A 25,835-nucleotide genomic window follows, 5' to 3' on the forward strand; every position below is an offset into this window, starting at 1 on the left:
AAAAAAAAAAAAGAAAATTTGACATATTCTACAACATGGATAAACGTTGAAGACATTATGTTAAGTGAAATAAGTTAGTTGTAAAAGGACAAATACATAATTCCTCTTATATGAGGTTCTTAGAGCAAAGTCATAGGCACAGAAAGTAGAATGGTGGTTGAAAGGGCCTGGGAGGAGGGAGGAGATCGGAAGTTATTCTTTAATGGGTAGAGTTTAAGTTTGGAGAAGATGAAGTTCTGGAGATGAATGGTAATGATGGTTGCATAGCAATTTGGATGGACTTAATGCCATAGAACTGTACGCCTGAAAATAGTTAAGATAAAAATGTTTATTATAGTATATATTTTATTACAATTTAAAAATTTGTGGATTTTTAGCAAGGAAGTTTTCTTTTTTTTTTTGAAACAGAGTCTTACTTTGTCACCTTTGGTAGAGTGTTGTAGCGTTACAGCTCACAGCAACTTCAAATTCTTGGGCTCAAGCAATTTTCTTGCCTTAGCTTCCCAAGTAGCTGGGACTATAGGCGCCCAACACAATGCACAGCTATTTTTAAAGACAAGTCTTACTCTTGCTTAGGCTGGTCTCAAACCTGTGAGCTCAGGCAATCTATCAGCCTCAGGCTCCCAGAGTGCTAGGATTACAGGTATGAGCCACTGAGCCTGGCTGAAGTTTTCTAATTAAAGAAAAAAGGCTCAGGTGGTTACCTGTGGCTCAGTGAGTCGGGTGCTGGCCTACTCACCTCATATACCGAGGGTGGCAGGTTCAAACCCAGCCCTGGCCAAACTGCAGCAAAAAAATAGCCGGGCGTTGTGGCAGGTACCTATAGTCCCAGCTATTCAGGAGGCCGAGGCAGGAGAATCACCTAAGCCCAAGTGTTGGAGGTTGCTGTGAGCTCTGATGCCACAGCACTCTACCAAGGGCAACAAAGTGAGACTCTGTCTCTAAAAAAAAAAAAAGAAAGAAAGAAAGAAAAGGCTCAGTGTCCGTAGCTCAGTGGTTAGGGCGCCAGCCACATGCAGTGGGGCTGGTGGGTCTGAACCTGGCCTGGGCATGTTAAGATAACAATGACAACAATAACAAAATAGCTGGGCATTGTGGTGGGCACCTGTAGTCCCAGCTGCCTGGGAAGCTGAAGCAAAAGAATCACTTAAGCCCAAGGATTTGAGGCTACTGTGAGCTGTGACACTACGGCACTCTACCCAGGGCGACATAGACTCTGTTTCAAAAAAAAAACGAGTCATAAGACTGTATGAGATCATCAAGAGAGTGGGTGTAGATAGAGAAGAGGTCCAAGGATGGAGTCCTAGGTGATTCCAGTGTCAGATGGTGGGGACATTAGGCGGAAACAACAAATGACACTGAGAAGGAACAACATAATAAGAAAGGATGACTCACCTCAGCGCCTGTGGCTCAAGCGGCTAAGGCGTCAGCCACATACACCTAAGGTGGCGGGTTCGAATCCCCAGCCCGGCCCGCCAAACAACAATGATGGCTGAAACCAAAAAAAAAAAAAAATGGCCGGGTGTTGTGGCGGGCGCCTGTAGTCCCAGCTACTTGGGAGGCTGAGGCAGGAGACTCGCTTGAGCCCAGGAGTTGGAGGTTGCTGTGAGCTGTGATGCCATGGCACTCTACCCAGGGGGATAGCTTGAGGCTCTGTCTCAAAAAAAAAAAAAAGAAAGGATGACTCAGTATTCTGAATGCCAAGTGAGGAAGTTATTGCTAATTTTAAAAATTCAAAAAGATTTAGAAAAATTAGTAACATGATTTTTTTTATATCTAATAGAAAGAAGATCTGGATATTGTGTGTGAGAGGTTTACTACAAGTAAACTGCATTCCTTTGAGGATTTAGCCAGTATTTCTACCTATGGCTTTCGGGGTGAGGTAAGCTAAGGAATAAACAAATACAAGAAATACCCTGCTGTGATGACATTGTCTGCCGTTTGTCAATATATATTTCTCAACATAGGTAAATAAGATTTGGTACTTTTTACTTGTCATACATATGCAAATCTGAACAAGCTTAATTGGCTTTAACTTTACAAGTCTGACAATTGTTCATAAATTAACTATTTTACAGTAGACCTCGGATATTTTATGTCTCTTGATGAAAATTACCCAATCCCAATTAGGAAATCTTCTTCCCAAAAAGCAAATTTGAATCTAATCCATACTTAGATCTAAGTATTAACATCTGGAAAATAGAGGACAAGGGAGCATGGTAAATAATACTGAGGTTGGGAAACTACATGACAAAAGACTTCAGATGAATGAGTCCCACAAAAACATGCAACAACAATAATGAATGCCACTCAATAAGACACCATCACATGTTGACACAAACACAGCTGTGAGACACTGATATACCAGGGTTATGCAACCTTACCAAGTTGTTGGTACAGTGCTGCCAGTGTAAGCGCATAGTGGCAAGTTCACAAACTCAGCTGTTAGTTTTTGTTTTTGTTTTTTTTTTGAGACAGAGACTCAAGCTGTCACCCTGGGTAGAGTGCTGTGGCATCACAGCTCATATCAACCTCCAACTCTTGGGCTTAAGTGATTCTCTTGCCTCAACCTCCCAAGTAGCTGGGACTACAGGGGCTTGCCACAATGCCCGGCTATTTTTTGGTTGTAGTTGTCATTGTTTGGCAGGCCCTGGCTGGATTCGAACCTGCCAGCTCTGGTGTATGTGGATGGCATCTTAGCTACTTGAGCTATAGGCACCAAACCCTGTTAGACATTGATACAACTCTGATGGTTGTTCCAGAAAAAGAGTTCCAAAATTGTTTTAAAGGGTAGACTAGGCACTGGCATCAGCGCATAGCTTCCCAAGGGAAGTACTTTGAAGGTGACCATAGTAATATTCAGCAATAAGGTATATAATACTTTTTCTAGGATGAGTTTGCAAACTTAATTGTCAGAACTCTTAGGTCTTACCTAAATCCTGATTTGAGCTAACTAAAAAAAATTTTCAAGACAGATAGGTGAACACAGATTGACTATTTGATGGTATTAAGGAGAAATTATTAATTTTCCTGGTATTTTTATTAATTTTATCATGGTTTTTTAAAGTGTTTATCTTTTAATATATATATATACTGAAATATCTGTGGATGAAATTATGTGATGTGTCTTAGGAATATTGATATAGAAAAATAGATAAAAGTATTTTAAAGACTAAACTAGGATCTTATATTTTATGACTTAATTCCCTGTGGATATCTTTTCACCCAACATAGGCCTACATAGTTTTTTATGGCTATGTAGTATTCTATTACATGTATGTACTGTAGTTTGTTTAAATGATTTACTGTTGAACATTTATGCTCTTTGCCATTTTTTCCCTTTTCATTAAGGTTCTGATGAATATTCTTTCTTTTTTGGAGACAGAGTCTCAAGCTGTTGCCTTGAGTAGAGTGCCATGGCATCATAACTCACAGCAATCTCAAACTTTTGGGCTTAAGCGATTCTCGTGCCTCAGCCTCCCAAGTATCTGGACTATAGGCGCCCACCACAACATCCGGCTATTCTGATGAATATTCTTATACACACGTCTATGTTTTGTTTATTTTCTTAGTATACATTTATAGCAATACTGTTCCTAGGTAATGCATATTTTAAAAATGTATGAATTTCCTACCACTGCCAAAAAAAAATTGCCACTAACTTAGTGGCGTAAAACAACAGAAATTTACTATCTTACAGTTCTGGAGTTCAGAAGATTTGGGTCTCACTGAACTAAAAAATCAAAGTTTTGTCAGGGCTGTGTTCCTTTCTGAAGGCTCTAAGGCACTAGACAAACTGTTCATAGTAGTTACTTTGGAGGCAATGAAAGTGAAGATGGGAGAGAGGAAAGGAGTTCTTCATTTTGGGCCCTTCTGTAGTTCCTGAATTTTTAAAATTATGGACGTGTATTACTTTAATTTCTAAAAAAAAAAACAGCTGTGACCCAGTCACTGTAATTTAGATCAATTAGATCAAACCGAAGTGGTCTCAAGTACTCAAATTGTTCTGGGCAAGGACAGTTTCCAAGATACAGTTCACCTTGAGGCTGCACCTGATTTTAAGTATGCCTCAGATCAAGCTCTAGGAATGCAGTTTCATTCTGGCTTTGCAATTCCCTGTGTCAGTTGCCAAGCCCATGTTCTACTGGAGCTTTATCCTACCTGTAGGATATCTTTGGGGCAATTATTTCACTATATTACACAGGGAAGATTTATTGAGGGACTTTTGTGTACTAGCCATGGTCATCAGTACTTTGTATGTATTAACTCTTACTCCTGATAGTAACCCCACAGAGTAGGTTCTTCTCTTACCCTGTTTTACATGAGGAAACTGACAGACACAGAAGTTAAAAAACATGGCTAGGCACAGTTTGAAAGTGGCAGAGTGAGGAATAGAACCCGTGCTGTCTAACTTCATAGTCTGTCCTCCTGTCCCCTTGCTCTATTGCCAATGGGGCCCTGAAGCAGCAAGACTATCTGCTATGCTATGTGTAGTGCATTTTCCTATCCTGGTTTGATAAAATACTGTTCTACTGTGCATTTTTAATGTCCTTCCTTACTCAGGCCGCAAAATCATGTATACCTTTTTAAAGATGAAAATTAGGGCCGGGGAGTGGTAGCTCACTCCTGTAATTCCAGCACTCTGGGAAGCCAAAGTGGGCAGATAGCTTGAGCTCAGGAGTTCCAGACCAGCCTGAGCAAGAGCGAGACCCCATCTCTAAAAATAGCCAGGTGTGGTGGTGGACACCTACTCCTAGCTCCTTGGGAGGCTGAGGCAAGAGAATCAACTGGAGCCTAGGAGTTTGAGGCTGCTGTGAGCTATGATGCCATGACACTCTACCCAGGATGACAAAGTGACACTCTGTCTCAAAAAAAAAAAAAAAGAAAGAAAAAAAGAAAATTAGCTCAATTATATAAACCAGGTACATCCAGCTAGCACCTGGTCATTTCTGAGCCTGAGCTGTGTTTCTTTTAATGAAATGAACCTCCTGTGGCTAAATTCACTTATCTTCTGTGACACTCTCACACAGACACCATCATAGCACAGCTCCTGGGTTGCATTGTTACATACTGAGAAGTCCTTATGAAAAGAGATAACAGATCCCAAAGGTCTAAGAAACCATTCTTGGGGCCATGTGCTGTGGCTCATGCCTATAATCCTAGCACTCTAGGAGGTCAAAGCAGGTGAATTGCTTGAGCTCAAGACCAGCCTGAGCAAGCATGAGACCCCCACCTGTACTAAAAATATAAAAACTAGGCCAGGCACAGTGGCTTATGCCTGTAATCCTAGCACTTTGGGAGCCCAAGATAGACAGGTTGAGCTCAGGAGTTCAAGACCAGCCTGATCAAGAGCAAGACTATTTCTACTGAAAACAGAAAAACTAGCCAGGCATTGTGACAGGCACCTGTAGTCCCAGCTACTTAGGAGGCTGAGGCAAGAGGATTGCTCAAGCCCAAGAGTTTGAGGTTGCTGTGAGGTATGATGATGCCATGGCATTCTACTCAGGTTGACAGAATAATAAGACTCTCCCTCAAATGAATGAATAAATGAATGAATGAATGAATGAATGAATTAAAGTAAAAATGGAAAAACTAGCCAGGCATGGTGGCAATCACCTATAGTCTCAATTCCTCCATAGGGTATAGTAGGAAGATGGCTTGAGCCCATGAGTTTGAAGTTGCTGTCAGCTATGATGACACCATGGCACTTTACCCAGGGCAACAGAATAAGACTGTCCAAAACACCAAAAAAAAAAAAACAGATAGAAATCACTCTTGGTTTATAAAAAGGAAAAAATGGTCATGAATTTTTAATGTTTTATGTTAATTGCATAACCTTAAATTTATGTTTCTAAACATGTAATTGCTTATATAAAACAGTTTCGAGTAATAGTATTCAATACTATCTATTTTGAATGATTTCCACTGTCCATTTCTGAAGGCATATTTTTAAATTATTCAAAGACATGTAAATGAAAATATCAAGAGCCCACATCATAATGTCGCAAACCTGCAGATGCTGACTTTGTGTGGTTGAAGAGAGAAGGGAACACAGACACACTATTGGTGGCATTGCAAACTAATACAGCCTTTTTGGAAAGATTTATGGAGAATCCTAAAAGAGCTAAAAGTAGACCTTCCATTTGATTCCACATCCCATTGCTAGGTATCTACCCAAAAGAAAAAATACCATTATATCACAAGGACATTTATACTTGAATACATATAGCAGCTCAATTCACAATCACAAAGATGTGGAAGCAATTCAAGTGCCCATCAAGTCAAGAATGGTTAAATAAACAGTGGTATGTATATACCATGAAATACTGTTCAGCCATAAAAAGTAGAGACTTTAAATCTTTTGTATTTACCTGCATGGAGTTGAAGAACATTCTCCTTGGTAAAGTATCTCAGGAATGGAAAAGCGGGTGGTGCCTGTAGCTCAAAGGAGTGGGGCACTGGCCCAATATACCAGTGGTGCTGGGTTCAAGCCCTGCCCTGGCCAAAAAATGCAAAAAAAAGAATGGAAAAGCAGGCATCTCATGTACTCAGGGCTAGTATATACTTTGAAACTAATAAATGAACAAGTATAAACCCACACAAAAGAAAAACAATTAAATTCAAGAAAGCAAAGGGTAGAAGGGGATTCAGTAAGCTCCCACCTGTTGGGTACAGTGTAGGGTATGGGGCATATCTCCTGGGTGAAGAGTGCTGCAACTGGTACTTTACCCTACAAACACAGTGTAGGCTAATTGTATGTACCCTATGTCAATCAAAAATAAATGCATAAATAAATGAGAGAATATTTTTAAGCATGCTTACAGTTCTCCCACCTTAGCACAATTGCTGTTAACACATTAATGGTTTGGTGTTTTTTTTTTTTCCCCTTTTGGGCTTTTTTCTGTATATTTTCTCCTAGTTCTAGTAATTATGATACAGATTATTTGATATCCCTTATTTTTAACATGTCTTCGAAATGAATGAGCAAAGTGCTCATTGTTGCCACACGCTAATACAAAATGGAAGGGTTAATTTAGATAACCTGTCTGTTTGGTAAGGTGACAGTGGGCGACCCAACAATGAGTTTTTTCTTTCTGTGTATATTCTTTTCCTCCATAGGCTTTGGCCAGCATAAGCCATGTGGCTCACGTTACTATTACAACCAAAACAGCTGATGGAAAGTGTGCATACAGGTAGAATGCTTGCTTCTTTTACTCTCATATATTCATCCTGAAATGTGCTTTTTGCCTGGATCTCAGAGTCATGCTATCTAAATACCAGTGTTATCTTTTTTTGGCTGAGATTTGGTAAGTTTTCTTTGTTCCTTATGAATAAATTGATAATCCACAGGGATGATTATTAGGTGTTGCTCTTACTTCTTTATTCTTATAAGATATAACATACTACAGGTACCTAGCAAAGTGTCTGTTGCACATAGGTATTCTAAGTAAATGGTAGCTGTAATGTTACTTCTGCCTCTTTGGCCTTTCAGTAGGATATTGCTTTGGGCTGGTTATAGGGCTGTCACTAAGATGCTGAAAGCTCACATTTCCTTAGCTGGCCCCTGAGCCATCAGCTCCCTGCCACTTGTGATGCTAGCTTACTTTCCAGGGAGTGGCTGCTGCCTGGCTGTAGTGCTGCCGTAGTTTTCAGAAGATAAAGAATGACTTTGGAACAGGACAGTAACAGGATATAAGGAATCAAAATTGCACTGGCCATTTACTAGTTGAAAATTGATAGAAGTACCTAGTTGGTGCCAAAATGGAGAATTCTTATTTAATCATACAGATTGTTTGTAAATTAAAAGGGAAAATAGCTTCAACAAAGGGCATTTCTGCCTGTTTCTTAGACTTTAACAGATAAATATGTGAAGTGAGATTTCAGAATTTACAACACTGATACTAGGGGAGTTTGACTTTGTATGTATATAATTGCCCTGTAGTCACATAGGCTGATAGGATTAGAATCCTCTCTCACAAAATGGGGAAATAATTGTGAGTTAATTTCTCCCTAGGTAGCCCATTTTTTGATCTCTGGGATTGTGTTATGCTCCTGCCTGAGACCTCAAGTGGCTCTCTTTCCATGGCAGGATGAAATCCAGAGTCATCAGCATGGCAACCAGCACTGTCCAGTGTTCTCTTTTTTTTTTTTGAGACAGTGTCCCACTGTGTTGCCCTCAGTAGAGCGCTATGGCATCACAGCTCACAGCAACCTCAAACTCTTGGGCTTAAGTGACTCTCTTGCCTCATCTCCCAAGTAGCTGGGACTATAGGCTCCCACCACAACACCCAGCTATTTTTTGTCACAGTTGTCGTTGTTCAGCCTGGTGGACCAGGTTCAAACCTGCCAGCCCCAACCACTGAGCTAGGGGTGCCAAGCCCCAGTGTTCTCTCAGTCATCTTTTTCTACCCTCTTCTCTCCATACATTCCCAGTTGCCATATGTTTTAAAGCAGTGGTTCTCAACCTTCCTAATGCCACAGCCCCTAGCATATAGTTCCTGTGGGTTGAGACCCGCAGGTTGAGAACCACTGTTCTAAAGTTTTTAGGCCTTTGTTTATGTTTTTCCTTTCCTGTGTGGTCTCTCCTGCTGTCTCCACTTGAAACTACTTTTCCCTGAAAGCCGGATGAATTGTCCCCTCTTCTGGGATGTTTTCACCTACTTTCACTCCCATTCCAGGCTGAATAGTTCCTTTTTTAGCTCACTTAGCACAGTGGTCCCCAATCGTTTTGGCATGAGGGACTGGTTTCCTGGATGTCAGTTTTTCCCCAGACTGCAGGGGGAGGATAAGAATCTACAAGCAATTGATTTGTTGTAGTCAATGTGTAGTCAAACCTCCCTGCTAATGATAATCTGTATTTAGGGCCACTCCCCAGCAGTAGCATCACTACCTCAAATCCACCTCAGATTACTAGGTATTAGATTTTCATAAGGAGCAAGCAAGTTAGATCCCTCACATGTGCAGTTAGGGTTCACACTCCTGTGAAAATCTAATGCCGTGGAAAGGAGGCAGGGCTCAGGTGGTGATACAAGTGATGGGGGGGCAGTTATAAATACAGATGAAGCTTCACTCACTTGCCTGCCACTCACCTCCTTCTGTGCAGCCCGATTTCTAATGGGCCACGGGCCCAGTACAGGTCTACAGTCTGGGGTTGGGGCCACCACTCTATACTTAGATAAAAATCTATTCCTTTCCTAGATAAGAGCTTTCTAAAACTTTTCTTTATTACCAGGACATCTATACGCCTCATATATGGTAGTTCTGCAATAAATGATTGCAAAATTACTGAAAAATTTTTGTTCTGTTAACCAGTGGCAAAACTATCATTTGATAGCTGAAAACCCAGCAACTAAAAAGTGAAATTTGCCAGATTTTCTTAATCTAATTAGAATGATTATAGAATAGTAGAAAATAAACAGGAAAATGATACATAATTAAGGCAATATAAAAAAATGGCTATATTTTAATCTGTTGTTGGTGTGATTTTCTTTCCTTTGGATAAATATCTGTCTCTGTTTCTATTGGATACTAATAATTTCATGTATTTTCTCATTAGAGCAAGTTACTCAGATGGAAAACTGAAAGCTCCTCCTAAACCATGTGCTGGCAATCAGGGAACCCAGATCACGGTAAGAATGGTAGATAGGGCTCGGTGCCTGTAGCTCAAGCAGCTAGGGCGCCAGCCACATACACCTAAGGTGGCAGGTTCGAATCCCCAGCCCGGGCCCACCAAACAACAATGATGGCTGCAACCAAAAAAAAAATGGCCAGGTGTTGTGACGAGTGCCTGTAGTCCCAGCTACTTGGGAGGCTGAGGCAGGAGACTCGCTTGAGCCCAGGAGTTGGAGGTTGCTGTGAGCGTGATGCCATGGCACTCTACCCAGGGGGATAGCTTGAGGCTCCGTCTCAAAAAGAATGGTAGACAGGAGGCAAATTATTGAAAAAGAACTTTGTATAAATATTGGAATAAAACATAAAATTGTCTCTGGAGTTTTCAGAGTAATAATAAAATCGATTTTAATAGTTCATAGAGGCCCCAAGATATTGCCTTCTAGGCAAGAGAAATGATCACTGGCTTCTGTGGCATGGCAGCATGCCCACCTCTTGTCTTTTTTTAAGTGGCTGGGAGATTCTTTATTGGAATGGCAGAAATCAATAGAATAGTAGTTGGGAATGAAAGACGATTAAGCTTGGCTCTAGAAGATGTAGGTTAGAGCTCTGGCCCTGTCACTCGATGTTTGTGCATCCAGTAGTAAGTTACTTAACATTCCTTCCCCTTAGTTTTCTATCAGAAGGAACAAAGAATACTTGTCCTATTGCTGTAAAGCAGTGTCTTTCAACCTTTTTTGTCTCACGGCACACTTAAAACTATAGTTAAACTTCCATGGCAGACTTAAATTATGTTGATAAAAACAGTAAAAATAAGAACATATTTACTGTGCTTTGAACTCCTTTTGAAAATAATTTAGTCAATCATCTTTAAAAATTTTTGAAGCTCATCTAAGATCATCTCACAGCACACCAAGTGTGTCATGGCACGCCAGTTAAAAATCACCACCTTAAAGGGTGTTCAATGACACACAACTGTACAGTCAGTCAGAAGCAAGTCCACCACACTGCCTTTTGTCTGTAGTGCCTCAGTTGGTCTCTTTCCATTCTGTGATTCCTGAAAGCACCCTGCAGTAGTGTTGTATATCTTTCCCCTACGCCCCTTGCACTAGCTAGAGCACACCTCCTTGAAGACCACTTTAACATGTGTAGCCCCCGAGACAGAAAAGATAGTGTGCTTCACAGTGCATGTTAAGACAGATCCTGCACCAAGGTGGCCACAGTGTGATTTTTTAAGAACTCCAAATGATCTCAGAAAGTTTATGATTATTCTTAGTTTGAAAAATATTTTTGAATGCCATGTGATATTATAATTGTTTATAAATTTACCTGTGCACTCCACTAAATAGTGTGCTCTCCTGAGCAAGATGATGCTTTGTTTTTTAGCACAAATAAAAAGCCTACTATAGAGATAGCCCCCTAGAACATATTTGAGAAATCAGTGAGTAGTATATGTGGGAGGCAGGAAAAATGTCCTTTTATTCCTTTGTTAATTCTGGTCTATCCCTTGGTCCCTCCCCCAATCAGAACTATGCTGTTGGTAAATGTAATTGGATCCACTACCTTAAGACCCAGCTTTAGCTGGACAACTTCATTTTCATTTGCTTCTATGAATTTACAAGAAAAATCAATCTTCTGTTCAGGTGGAAGACCTATTTTACAACATATCCACCAGGAGGAAAGCTTTAAAAAATCCAAGTGAAGAATATGGGAAAATTTTGGAAGTTGTTGGCAGGTAACAGTCCCAAATCTGGGAAATGGGTCTCTGAGATCTTCACAAAAGGAACATGTTCCAGTGCTTATTGAGAACAGTTACTGAGATAGGTGGCGAACAGCAAAACTAGCTTACATGTTATTTCTGGTCAAGATTTAGTCACCAATTCAGGGCTTTCTGTCATCTGCCCAGAAAAGAACAATTGGTCCTTATATCAGTGAGGGTTCTTTGGTGGCAAGCAAAACAAACTGACTCTAGCTAGCTTAATCTGAAAAGAAATGTATTGGGAAGCTAGGAGTTACTTATCAAGTGGAAAAAAATATGAACATCTACTCCTTGGATAGTAGGACAAGAACCAGGATGGCTTCCAGGACTTAATGTTGCGACCCTTTTCTAATTTTTTTCATTCTTTTCCTAACATTATATCAACATCTGTGGGGAGAAGGTTTCTTGGTTGACAGTGTTGCTAGGATGCATCAAGTGGAATGGGATAGAGGTAGTTTCCCAAAGGAAGATTAGAAGCTGTTTCCAGGGCTCGGCGCCTATAGCTCAACCGGCTAAGGCGCCAGCCACGTACACCTAAGGTGGCGGGTTCGAATCCCCAGCCCGGACCCGCCAAACAACAATGACGGCTGCAACCAAAAAATAGCCTGGCATTGTGGCGGGCGCCTGTGGTCCCAGCTACTTGGGAGACAGAGGCAGGAGACTCGCTTGAGCCCAGGAGTTGGAGGTTGCTGTGAGCTGTAATGCCACGGCACTCTGCCCAGGGGGACAGCTTGAGGCTCTGTCTCAAAAAAAAAAAAAAAAAAAAAAAGAAGCTGTTTCCAGAAGGAGGAGAGGGAGTCTAGGACAAATGAAAATAACACCTTACTCTCCTTGTACATGTGGCTCCAGGACAGGCTGTCTGAACCCACATGTCCTTAAATTGTTATGGGGATGTATTTAATATTTTTCAGTATTTGTGAAATGAATTAAATATTTGCCCATAATAACATGGTCGGGGACTCATATATCAAATTGCTTTTTCCTGAAATTATATAAACCAGTGTCAGGATATTCATTATCTGAAAATAATGATAGATATAATCTGAAAAGGCATTCTGGTTGGCTCTAGATATAGTAAAATGAGATTTGCCCATAATAACATGGTTGGGAGCTCATATATCAAATTGCTTTTTCCTGAAATTATATAAACCAGTGTCAGGATATTCATTATCTGAAAATAATGATAGATACAATCTGAAAAGGCATTCTGGTTGGCTCTAGATATGGTAAAATGAGATATTGGTACTTAATAAATTTATTTTGCTAGACATAGTTCTTCAGTTCAGGAGGTTTATGGAGGGAGGACAACCAAGAAGAAGGGGCAGGAAGAAGCCAGTGAAGAATGGGGTGTGTTAAGGGCTCTGAGAGAGAATAGAAGTGTGTGGGTGTTATGAGAGCTGAGTTCATCGTGTCCTTCAGGCAGATCTTTTGGGACCCTGAAAATAAAACTATAGTTCAAGAGATTGTGTTGAAATATTCTTGAATCTAGTCAGCAACCTATAAAAGCAGAGAATAACTGTCTTTTATTTGATTCACATTATATTAGTCACATTTAGCGCTGATATATTTCTGTTGGTAAAATAGGATGTATCAAGATGTTTTTATTTAGAACTCCACGAATTGATTTAACTGAAGGGGGCTCTGACAGCTGTTGTGCACTTGGCTACTCTCTGCTTACTCTTTAATTTTGTTTTTCTTTTCCAGGTATTCAATACACAATTCAGGCATTAGTTTCTTAGTCAAAAAAGTAAGTTCTTGACTTATGGGGAATAGTTTTGTATAGTGAAAGGAAAAAGGGATTTTTTAATAGTTTGCCTGTGGCGATAAGGTTTCATTTACATCCGTGAAACAGTAAGCCCTTGTGTCTTCTGTTTATCAGCAAGGTGAGACAGTAGCTGACGTTAGGACACTACCCAATGCCACAACTGTGGACAATATTCGCTCCATCTTTGGAAATGCTGTCAGTCGGTATGTTAATAACCTATATACAAAAAACATCTTTTTCATTTCCTATCTTGGTTTATCATTATATCATGTCATTTTGGAATCCATCAAAATAGTATTTGCCTTAACAGTTTGCTTTAGTCAAATACACAAGCTTGTTTTTATGCTTCAGATTCATGAATACAGGCATTATTTCATGTAATCAGTGCTTTCTGGGTGCATGTTATCTTACAGATGCTATGTCTGTAAATCAGTATGTTCTCTTTAGGTGGTAGTCCTCAAAAATATTTATAGTGTAGTGGAATTCTTTTATCCTCCAGAGCACCTTCTTTTCCATGTATTTCCACTATTAGCACTTTAGGATTGCATTTAGTTACCATTGAACATTTATTATTATTATAATTACCTCTCATATTCCAGGCTTTGTGCCAAAAGTTATGGATATAAAGACAAATAAAATATTTCCTGCCCTTAAAGATTAGATTTTCAAGTGTCATCAAATCTTCTTTATTAAGAAAAGCCTAAGAGGGGAAATTGCTTGCATTATAGATTCCTCATTGTACTCCCTTCCATATGTGGTATCTACCATTTCCATCACACATTCCTAGCTAAATCTCAGAATTTTACAAAGCCCAAGTGCCTATGTCACAATCTGAGGGGGAAAATACTTAGACCCTCCCATATGCCAGGCATGCATCAGATGCTGTGCCTATCTAGATAAATGAGACAGTCCCTGATTTCCTTTTGACAGAAATCTAAAAGCAGCAGTAGTTGTCACAGAACCCAGTTTCTGCTTTGAAGAATAAATTATTCCTTGAGCCAGACCAAATTTCTTTCTTTCTTTTTTTTTTTTAAGACAGAGTCTCAAGCTGTCACCCTGGGTAGAGTGCTATGGCATCACAGCTCACAGCAACCTCAAACTCCTCCTGGGCTCAAGCAATTCTCCTGCCTCTGCCTCCCAAGTAGCTGGGACTACAGGCGCCCGCCACAACACCCAGCTATTTTTTGGTTGCCTCCGTCATTGTTGTTTTGGCAGGCCCAGGCTGGATTCGAATCCACTAGCTCAGTTGTATGTGGCTGGCGCCTTAGCCGCTTGAGCTACAGGTGCCAAGCCAAGCCAAACCAAATTTCTAAGTAGGAAATGACCAATTTGCTTTTAATTACCGTTTCCTTTCTAATTAAGCATTAATGAGTTAATTTTTTTAATTGTGCTCCCAGAGTGAGCTTTTATAGTGTTACTCTTAAGAGCTATTTGATTAAATTTTAAGATTCAGAATCAGTAGTTATGAAATTTCTAGGGACTATATAAGATTAGAAATCCCTGGGAGCAGCATTTCCAAAACATTAACCTTTGGAGGTACCTTTGGAATTCCACGAAAGAGGAAAGAATTCAGTGTGTGGAAAATGCTGTAAGCTGTACCCTCTACTCAGAAATTCAGAGCACATACTACCGCATGAAAAGCTTCTCCCATCCATTCAGCAAACCCTTATTGATTGCCTGCTGTTTATCATGTGCTATGCTATGTGATGGGATATAGTAGTGAACATAGCAGAAATGATTTGTGCCCTCAAATGATTATTTGGAAAAACATGTGAAATAATTATGCCTTTGATTAGCAGTTGTGATAGATGCTTCACAAGAAAAATACAGCCAATGCAGTGAGTGATGGGAGATTCTTGGGTGCCAGAACGAGGCACAGTAAGGAAAGCCTAGTTGAAAAAGTAATAATCCTTGAGATTTGAGGGATAAGTAGGAATCAACTAGCTGCCCACTAGGCTCGGAGTAGAGATTTCCAGGCAGAAGGACCAGCACATGGGAAGGGCTTCCGGCCGAAATGTGTGTCTTATCTGAAGACCTCTTTTTTACACATTAACCTCCGTTCCCTAGTAAACATACTCCAGGGAACACCACACTGAAGCCATATTTTGGTATTATTCGGTATAGTAATTCAGCAGAGATAAGTTTTTGTAATCCCATCTTTGGGATGTAGTTACTAAGATACACAGAAGTTTCAGCAAAATAAGGTTTCAGAGATTAAACTCATTGCGTATCCCAGTAATTAGAACAGTGCCTGGCATGTAGCATAAGTGCTTTGAAAACACTGATGGGGGAGATAGGTGGGTAGGTAGATGAATGGGTGGATGGACAAATAATAGAAGGGTGGATGGGTGATCCCAAATTAACCTTAATTACCTTAATTTACCTTAAAAACCCGAATTAATTGACCTTACTTTACCAAGTCTCTGCAGTCCTCATTTGACAAAGTCAGTTTATAGGAAGGAACGCTGGGTCTTCCCAATTCTGATTGTTTTATAATATTTGAGTCTTTGGGGTATTTTCAAAAGCTTCAGAATTTTTCTTTCTAACCAGAGAACTGATAGAAGTTGATTGTGAAGATAAAACTCTAGCCTTCAAGATGCATGGCTACATATCCAATGCGAACTATTCAGTGAAGAAATGCATCTTCTTACTCTTCATCAACCGTAAGTGAAAAGGAACCAAATGGGGAAATGCATTCACAGAGAATGTTATGAGACCCTGGAAACATTTTCTGATCCACAAGTTTAATAATACACAGAGAAACCCCATTCCACAGTTTGATTTGATTGGGAAGTATTTATAAATTTTTGTTCTAAGTCTATCCTTAGCCTTTTGATATGTGCTCATTGCTAGCTATTACAAAGATTGGTTCACAGCTCTTAAGAGGAACTCAAGAAGAGGGTGTCACAGGCCCCTGTCAGCCAGTACCTTTTTCTCACTTGCTGACATCACAGAGTTTATTGTACAAGCAGGCCCTAGGCAGAGCTGGGCAAATCAAGGCCACTGTTTAAAATTGCACAGCAGGACACAGAGGAGGGGTACCTCGGGTATACATACGGTCACTAAGGTAAGGTAGTTGAATGCTAAGCCATTTGAGAGTTTTTTTTTTTCAAAGAATGAGATTTATGGGCAGCACCTGTGGCTCAGTGAATAGGGTGCCAGCCCCATATACCGAGGGTGGCAGGTTCAAACCTGGCCCCGGCCAAACTGCAGCAAAATAGCCAAGTGTTGTGGCAGACGCCTGTAGTCCCAGCTACTTGGGAAGCTGAGGTAAGCCCAAGAGCTGGAGGTCGCTCTGAGCTGTGATGCTGGAGGTTGCTGTGAGCTGTGATGCTATGGCACTCTACCGAGGGCAACAAAGTGAGACTCTGTCTCTTAAAAAAAAAAAAAAGAATGGGATTTATGATACAAGGTACAGTTCTAGAAATTAGGGAGGAAATTAAATAAATTTGGATTTTTCTCACATTCTTTTGCAGTCCTTGTCTCTCTGCTGACATGTTGTTTACATGATAGGTATTTGAAAGTAATTTTGCATTCTGTTTCTTATAACTTAATTGTATAAGGTTTTGATAGTGACAAAGCAGCAGTAAATAATCCAAAATACAGTCTAGCTCAATTTTTCATTTTCCATCCAGAAACAAGATACATCTCTCCATGTGTTCAATTTTCATTATTTTTTATTTTGTGAGTCCTGTCTGTATTATTTTAAAGCATTTTGTAACAATTCTATAGTTTCATTTTGTTATTGGAAATGTTATGTTGTCTCCTTCCAAGTATAGGTATACGTATCTCAAAATACAGATGTTTATAGCAGTTGTTCAAAGTAGTGCAGAAACTGTGAGGAGAGAGCCAGTCATTTTATAGACACATTCTATTAAACTGATTTATATTAGCAGGATTTTTTTCCCTACTTCAGTAGGAAGTACTTAAGCCTAATGATGAAAACAAAGTTTGTTTTCATCAAGGCTCAGAAAATGTTTCTCATTCGTTTTTCGCTTACCATGAAGAATAACTGCTTTGTAACATGTATATTGCCTATAGGGTAGACAAACAAAATCACTGTAAATGCTATCTGGACTGGCCTTTATCAGGGTTTCTGTGGGGGCTGCTCACCATGGTCTCTGCATTCCTATTAACTAATCTGTTCACAAGTAGCAAAAAGAGGTCAGACTCTTATGCATGCCATTCAATTTGTCTGCACACTGTGCAGGCTCACTCAGGTGGCAGGGACAAAGAACACTCCTATGGTTTATCTTGAGTTCAGCAATCTCAGCTGAAGGGCTCCAGCTTGCTTTTGTCAAAGGCCCATGCCTACTCTAGCTTTGTGTGGTCAGAACACATGTTACAGAGTACAGTTACATTATTAAAGGGACCACAAATGTGGTGAGCACTCAGAGAATAATAGTCTCCTCATTGACAAAATTATAGCCACTCATCTTGTTGGAAATAAAATGATGTCACTTACCCCTGGCTACAAAAATTTAGGACTGCAGATCATCAGCAGGTCATCTAAAATACCTGTCCGGCTAGAAGGGAGAGCTGTGTTTTCTGAAAATACATCTTTCTCTGATTTCAGGCTTCTTTCTTCCAGCCTTTATTGTTTTCTACTCTTTCCAAACTTGCCTCATTTCCCAGATTACCTTAAACATACATAGAGACATCTGTATTGCCTAAAATTCTGGAAAACTCATCCTTCGTTACTCAACATGGATACAACACTGTTGGAATTCCCTGAGCAGAGTTAATTGCTCCCTCATCTCACCATTTAGCACAAACACCTTTATAACAGTGTTGACCACCTGGAGTGGGAATTAGTTATTCACCATCATAGTATCTCCCAGCACTTGGTATATGTGGTAGCTAGTATGTATTGTACAATGAGAAGTCTAAGAGCTGACATCATGCATTCCACTGTGCCAAACAAGGGCAAGCTAGTCCACATGAGCTGATTGAGGGGAAGGGAGATGGGAGGCAGAGTTTATGGCCCTATCACATTTTCTGCTTTTAGAGAGTTCCAAGCCCATAGTGAGATGCTGGGAAATGGTGATAGGTAGAGAGGGCCCTTTTTTCCCAGGGATACACATCACTCCAGAGGCCTTCTGAGGCAATGCATGGCTCGATATAAATGTGCACTATGGACCTCACCTCAGCACAGTTTTGAACTGGTTACTTTCTTTTTGTCTTTTAGATCGTCTGGTAGAATCGACTTCTTTGAGAAAAGCCATAGAAACAGTGTATGCGGCTTATTTGCCCAAAAACACACATCCATTCCTATATCTCAGGTAATGCAGCATCAAACTCCTTACCTAAGACTCACAGGGGATAGTAATTCTGTGAGGCTCTCCTCTTTGAAAGAGATGGGCTGGGGTCTTTAATAGCCCAATCAGGGCAAATCCCACGTACTAGTGCCAAAGGATGTTCTGTTCCTTCTCACAGGTAAAAGGCACATTATTCACTAATTTAGCAGAATCTCACTGAGAGCCTCCTTTGTGTTGGCAATACAAAGGTTAGTAAAATGTCTTATCCCTTCAGGAGTGGATGATAGCTTGTGGGTAAAGAGGTAACAGAGATTGCTTAAGAGGCTCTGAATATTATTTCTGCTAGGGTCAATCGGGAAGGTTTGGGCTTCCCAATTGACCCTATCGGAAATAATATTCTAGCCCACTTTTTTTCTTTCCATGAAAAGAGTCATCTGCTCTATGGAGATTCTTATCTTAGACTGCCCAATGCTGATTAGAAGAATTTCACTAAAATAATTTAGCAGTCATAAATAATTTAGCATTCGCATAAATCCAAATCCCATAGTATGTGTTTGAAATACAGAAATCTCCTGCTCTAACAGAATTTGTAGTCTAGGGGCTGATTTACAGAAGAGGTCTTTGCATTGTTCCTGGCTCTGCTACTAGCTTGTTTATTTCACATTTTTAGTATTTTTATCATTGTATGAAAAAAGATTACTCCCTTAGTCACAGGGCTATTATTTGTATAAGGCATGATACATATTAAACTGTCTGAAATCTGAAACTTTTACCCTCTGAATAGAAATTGTTAGAAAGAGTGTTAATTTATTTTTGTTCTGGTCACTTGTTCTGTTTAAGAGACAGGGTTTTGCTTTGTCACCCAGGCTGCAGTGTAGTGGTACAACCAAAGCTCACTGCAGCCTCAAACTTTTGGGTTCAAGTGATTCTCCCACCTCAGTCTCCTAAGTAGCTCGGCCTGTAAGCATGAGCTACTGTTATTGGCTTCTTTGTTCTAGTTTTGATTGAAGGAGAGGAATGTGTGTGTATAAAAATTGTGGTTAAAGGTAGTTTTTAAATTAAATGTAAAAGTGTTGACTTCCATATGTTTTCCCTTGCAAAATAATTAATTAGTCAAGTTATCACTTTCTTCTAGCTCTCCGGTGAGTCCAAACTGGAAATAGAAACCATATAACATTTTGAATAGGGAGAGTTTCATATAAAGAATTGCAAATGGGGGATTAGAGAAATAGGGCATTGGATAATAAAAGATGAAGAGACAGAAATAGCAGATAAACAAGCAGCCATTACTCCTCGTGTGGAGATAGAATCATGTCACCACACTCTTCCCTACCCCCTGACTGAGATGTAGACCATGTTGAGAGAATGCAGCTGTGGCTCACTGCGTGGTAGAGAAGTTGATGAGATAGATGTGCTGTCCTGGTGTCACTCTGAGGGCATGCTGGGCAAAAGAACTTGTAGAAGTCTGACAGAGACAAATGCACCCTAACTTGGCACAGAAACCCCTTCTCCAGTGTCCCTCCAGTGCTCTGTTGACAAAGCTTCACAGTGCAATGCTCCATTACCACAGAGCAAGCAGTAAAAGATAGACTTGGAGTGAGCAATAAATTGATACCTGGATGGCCTCTAAACTGACTCTTGTATTACATTTTAATGACAGAAAGTGTTCTTGCATATATTCTTGTTTTGACCCTTCTATAATACTGAGAAGTAAGTAGCAAGCATGTTCATGATTATAGATGAAACCGATCCAGAGAAGTTAAGTGACCTGCCCACAGTCACATAATAAGAAATTCCACTAATTCTAAAATGAAGATAATTACAGCCAGCCTATAATAAATGTGCCAGGGACATGCAAAGTGCTTCACATGAATTTAGTCCCCATCATAAGCCTGTGAGACAGGTAATGCTGTTATGTCCAGTGTATAGATGAAGACACTGAAGCAAAAAAAGATGGTGTAATTTAAACCCAAAGCTGCACAGCTCGTAAGTAGCTGAGCCAGTGTTTGGACACAGTCTCTTAGATTTGATCTGGAGGTTTTGACCACTGTGTTATTTGCTTCCCTAAATTTTCTGGCCACTACACATACAATATGTAGATTTTTCCTACCAGCTGAAGTAATTGTTCTCTTTTTTTCCTGCCAGTTTAGAAATCAGCCCCCAGAATGTGGACGTCAATGTGCACCCCACAAAGCATGAAGTTCACTTCTTGCATGAGGAGAGCATCCTAGAACGAGTGCAGCAGCACATTGAGAGCAAGCTCTTGGGCTCCAACTCCTCCAGGATGTACTTTACCCAGGTGAGGGCATTTCTCATCCATCTGTTTCTCAGGTGCCTTTGCCACTTTGAAATGTGCCCTGTCAGACATGAGAGCCCAGCTTTTTGACTATTACTTTAGAACTTACTTTGTAAGTATTACTTTGGTAATTTTCTTATTTTTATTTATTTAGAGAGAGTGTCTTTCCCTACTGCCCAGGCTAGTCTCAAATTCTGGGCTCAAGCGACCCTTTTGCCTCAGCCTCCCAAGAAGCTAGGACCACTGGCATTTGCTACCATGCCCAGTCCTGGTAATTTTCTTTTAGCAGTATTTTCTTTTTGAACTTAATTATAAAGGTATTGTGCTATTATTCCTGGGCTTAGAGTCATAAAGTTTAAACTTCTTTCCTGTTTTGTCTCTATCTGAAAACTTAGACCAGTGATTTTCAACCAGTGTGCCATGAGAGAATCGTAAAAATTACTGTGCTGTAGTAATTTTTAAAAGCAATTAATTAAATTATTTTTGGGCTGAGTACAGTGGCTAATTCCCAAATGGATTGGTCTAAGGCAAGTGGATTGCCAGAGCTCAGAAATTCGAGACCAGTCTGAGCAAGAGTGAGACCCTGTCTTCACGAAAAAAAGAAAAAGTAGCTGGGTGTTATGGTAGGTGCCTGTAGTTCCAGCTACTTGGGAGGCTGAGGCAAAAAGATCACTTGAGCCCAAGAGTTTGAGGTTGCTGTGAGCTAAAATGCCACAACACTCTGCCGAGGGCAACAAAGTAGAACTGTCTCCCCCCAAAAAAATTATTTTCATAAGAAGTTCAAAGTATATTAAGTATATTCTTTTTCTTTCTTTACTATTTTTTTGGTCAACGTAATTTAAATGTGCTGTGGAAGTTTATAGGTTCAGTGTGCTGTGAGATAAAAAAGGTTGAAAAACTGCCTTAGGCCAAATTCCTAAGAAATAAGCCACCTGAAAGTAGAAACAGGTGCTTCTCAAATGTGTTTTTCTGTACTGAAGATGTTCACAAGGAAGCTGGTCCCACTTACACAGGGCAGAGTTAAAGGGCTGGGCCCCAGGGAAACAGTGGGAAGGGTGAAAAGAGCAGCAGCTTTAGTGTCAAAACTGACTTAACAGCCATGTGAATAACCTTCCCTGGCCTCCATGTCTATTGTCTACCTCAGTGAAGACAGAACTGGTCATTCTTACATCCAAGGACAGATACAAACAGCAAGTGAACAGTGAACACAAAATTTCTGGTGTAGGGCCTGGCACCATATTCATCATATGATAGTTGTCCAGGATATAAGTGCTTATAATTCTAAATTACTTGCCTTCCCTGGGTCCACACTTTTCCCATCTGTAAGATAAGCAGGTTAGATAATGTACTTTCCAGTCTCCCCTCCCAGTTCAGAGATGATGTGATTACGGGGAGCTCTTTATTCAGGATGAGAATGTGTTCATCAGAAGCACAACAGACACTGAAACTATAAAAACAGAAACATATTCTTATTAAATTATTCTGGGTCCTGCAAGCCGAAAGTGGGGCTTCTGTGAGACCCAGTTTCACAGAAAACTTTTTAAATTACCAAGCAGATGAATGATTTCCATAAGAACGTTCAGTTAATACCCACATGGAAAGAACCCAAGTGGGATATGGTATGGGCACTAAGCATGAGATGGTGCCCCACCAGCCCTGGAGCTCATGAACCTACAGATTGTTAGGACAGTGAGGGACTGAGTCCTCACAGGATGCTACTGGTAACACCTAACAGGGGTATGTGGCAGGTAGGCACAAAGAAGTTTTGCATGGAAAGCAGCTCTCATTCCTTTGTTGCTTTTGATGGGTTTAGTACTTACACGAGTCCCAGGTCTTATAGAGATGATAAGTGCACTGGGCCTTGCAGCGCCCATGGACATGGTGAAGCTGCATATGCCCCCAATGAGGGTTATTGTGTCTAGCATGGGTAAAGGATTCAGGAGGGGCTCCTGTCCTGCACTGGGCAGTTAGGGAAGGAAATGAAGGGACGTGGTGCGCGGGACCTGAAGGCTCAGTAAGAGTTCGCTGGGCCAAAAGGAAGGGGGAATGAAGAGTGTTTCTGGCAGAGAAAATGGCAAGGATAAAGGCCTAAGGTGCAAGAAAACACTTATTTGAGGGTCTGAAAGTTCATTGCAGTGGGTCTGGTGTTCTCCACCCTGGCTGTAGTTAGAATTGCCTGAAAAACTTTGAGAAAATACCAATGTTTGGGTCCACCCCAAACCAGTCAATTATTTATGGATGGTTAAAAGCATCCCCAGGTACCCCTCATGTGTAACCAGGATTAAGTCTTGATGAGCCTGACAGCGCCAGTGGGTGGCTGTGAAGGAGTTGGGTAGCAGAGTTCAGGCCACCTGAGAGATTTTCATCAGAATCCTAAAGAGTTTAGATTTTCAACTTGATGGGAACTGATGGGATCTGATTTGCATTTTATGAAGAGCTCTCTGGATTGAAGATGAGCGAGATGGAAATTGCAGTGATTTGAGAGAAGTGGTGAGGCCGTCAAGACACCAGAAGGAGCTTCATTCACTAATAGTTGAGAATCTAGAATTGCAAGACCTAGAAATGGGTTAGCTGGTGTAGAGAGAGAAAAGAAGCCCAGATATGATGAAGGTACAGAGCATGTGGCCTGGCCCTTTGCTCTGATCAACTGAGGTCTGAAGGAAGAGATTTGGTAGAGATTGTGGAGTCTGTGGCTTCTGGGAAAAGAAACTCTCAGCGTCCTCATCTTATTATCCTGGATAAGTCATACTCATTTATTTAGATTACGTTTTATTTTCAAGTAAGACTCTCATAGTCTTGACCAGTGTATCTTCAGAAGGAAAGTACGTTTCTGAATCAGAGGCCTGCCTGTGGCTGTTGGTACAATGATGGCAGCTTCTTAGGCTCCTTACTGCCATGAAATATTGCTGTGGGTGGTGAAGTCCAAACTGAGAGCTGAGTATTTAGACCCTCTCCCTGCCAGCAGCAGGTCACACTGGGTCCTGACTTTTTGGCCATGGAGCCATCTTTCTGCTCACCAGCTTGTGTCTTGTCCTCCAATGCCCAGGGCCGGCCAGCCCGTCAAAACCCCTGGTTTGCAGTGAATCCATTTCATTTGGAAATCAGGAAGCCTGGGGATTCTTGTACATTTGTTCTAAAACTGTGATATTAGACAAGGTATTTCACTTTCCTGGGCTTTAAAATTACTATCTGTGAAGTAGTACGTTAATTTCTGCTTCCCAAAGCCTACCTGTTGGTATTGTAAAGGCAAATGAAGTAAATACATTCCAAGGATTTTAAATTGTCTTGGAGGTAAGGCTTTATTTGTATGAACAGAGTTGCAATTTCACCTAACTTTATTATAAATAGTTGTAAACACTCATAAAGTAGATAATACAACAGATATCTCCATACTTCTCACCCAGCTTCAACAGCCATCAGCATTTTACTATATTTGTGGAATGGAGTATTTTAAAGCACATTCCAGACAATCATTTCTTCTGTAGTACCACATTCATCTAACAATATTTTTTTTCCTTTTATAATCACAATATTATTTTATATCTGGTAAAATGAATAGTAAGTACATCATTTAATACCTAGTCCATATTTAAATATCTCAATTGTCCAAAAAAGATATTTTTATAGTTCAAGTCTGTATTCTCTCAAGTTCCACTTACTATGTTTGGTTATATCTCTTAAAACTCTCTTTTAAGTCTCTTTGAAGCTAGAAAAGTCACCTTACCTTTTTTTGTTTCCACTGGTCCTGTATTTCTTTCTTTTTTTTTAATTGTTTGGGATTCATTGAGGGTACAGAGAATTAGGTTGCACCGATTGCATTTGTTATAAATTCCCTCTTACAATTGTGTCCCACCACCAAGAGGTGTTCCGTACACCATGAGCCCCCAACCCCTCCCTCCTTCCCTACCCCTACTGCCTCATTCCCCTATCCCCCACCATGTATTAGGTCACCTACTACCTTCATATTAGAATTGAGTACATTGGATTCTTGCTTCTCCATTCTTGTGATGCTTTACTAAGAAGAATATGTTCCACTTCAATCCAGATTAATACAAAAGATGTAAAGTCTCCAACTCTTTTAATGGCTGAATAGTATACATATACCAGAGCTTGTTAATACATTCCTGGTTTGCTGGGCATTTAGATTTTTTCCACATTTTGGCGATTGTAAATTGAGCTGTGATAAATAGTCTAGTCCAGATGTCCTTATGATAAAGGACTTTTTTTCTTCTGGATAGATGCCCAGTCATGGTATCTGCATGGTGCAGGATCAATTTGAGTTCTTTAGGGATTCTCCGTACTTCCCAAAAGGCTGTGTTAGTTTGCAGTCCCACCAACAGTGTAAAAGTGTTCCCTTCTCTCCACATCCACACCAGCATCTGCAACTTTGAGACTTTTGTGATGTGGGCCATTCTCACTGGAATTAGGTAGTATCTCAGGGTAGTTTTGATTTGCATTTCTTTGATGATTAGGGACAGTGAATATTTTTTCATATGTTTGTTAGCCATTCCTCTGTCTTCTTTGCCCAGTGATATAAATATGCATTGTTTGCTCTTTTTTTGTTGATTAATTTGAGTTCTCTGTACTTACCAAGCTTTTGTCTGATTAATGATATGCAAATATATTTTCCCATTCTGAAAGTTGTCTATTTGCTTTGGTTTCTGTCTTCTTAGCTGTACAGAAGCTATTCAGTTTAATTAAGTCCCATTTGTTTACTTTTGTTGTTGAAATTGCCACTAAAGTCTTTTTCATAAAATCTTTTCCCAGGCCAATATCTTCAAGTGTTTTTCCCACACTTTCTTTGAAGATTTTTATTGTTTCATGCCTTAAATTTAAGGGGTTTTTTTGTTGTTTTTTTGGGGGGGGTGGAGTTGGCTGGGGCTGGGTTTGAACCCGCCACCTCCAGCATGTGGAACCAGCGCCTTACTCCTTTGAGCCACAGGCACCGCCCATGCCTTAAATTTAAATGTTTTATCCATCTTGAATCAATTTTTGTGAGGGATGAGGGCCCAGTTTCAGTCTTTTACATGTGGTTATCCAATTCTCCATTTTTGAATAGGGATTCTTTTCCCCAGAGTATATTCTCGTTTGGTTGTATTCAGGTGGCTGTAAGATTTTAGTTTCATCTCAAGGTTTTCTATTTGGTTC

General features: G+C 40.3%; 1 protein-coding gene across 3 annotated transcripts in view; it reads left to right on the top strand.

The window, feature by feature from the left end:
• MLH1 (mutL homolog 1) overlaps window positions 1-25,835 on the top strand; it is a 56,121-nt gene that overhangs the window by 4,020 nt on the left and 26,266 nt on the right. For 2 of the 3 annotated variants that reach the window (XM_003781790.3, XM_023514002.1), the window contains exons 3-11: window positions 1,784-1,882; window positions 7,120-7,193; window positions 9,557-9,629; window positions 11,253-11,344; window positions 13,073-13,115; window positions 13,248-13,336; window positions 15,684-15,796; window positions 18,322-18,415; window positions 20,537-20,690. In XM_003781790.3, the coding sequence (XP_003781838.1) occupies window positions 1,784-1,882; window positions 7,120-7,193; window positions 9,557-9,629; window positions 11,253-11,344; window positions 13,073-13,115; window positions 13,248-13,336; window positions 15,684-15,796; window positions 18,322-18,415; window positions 20,537-20,690 (831 nt within the window). The remainder of the gene's footprint in view (window positions 1-1,783; window positions 1,883-7,119; window positions 7,194-9,556; window positions 9,630-11,252; window positions 11,345-13,072; window positions 13,116-13,247; window positions 13,337-15,683; window positions 15,797-18,321; window positions 18,416-20,536; window positions 20,691-25,835) is intronic. The other variant, XM_023514004.1, reaches the window with a different exon arrangement.

Source organism: Otolemur garnettii, unplaced genomic scaffold (assembly GCF_000181295.1).
Source record: "Otolemur garnettii isolate 467f Iridium unplaced genomic scaffold, OtoGar3 scaffold00002, whole genome shotgun sequence".
Lineage (NCBI taxonomy): Eukaryota > Metazoa > Chordata > Mammalia > Primates > Galagidae > Otolemur > Otolemur garnettii.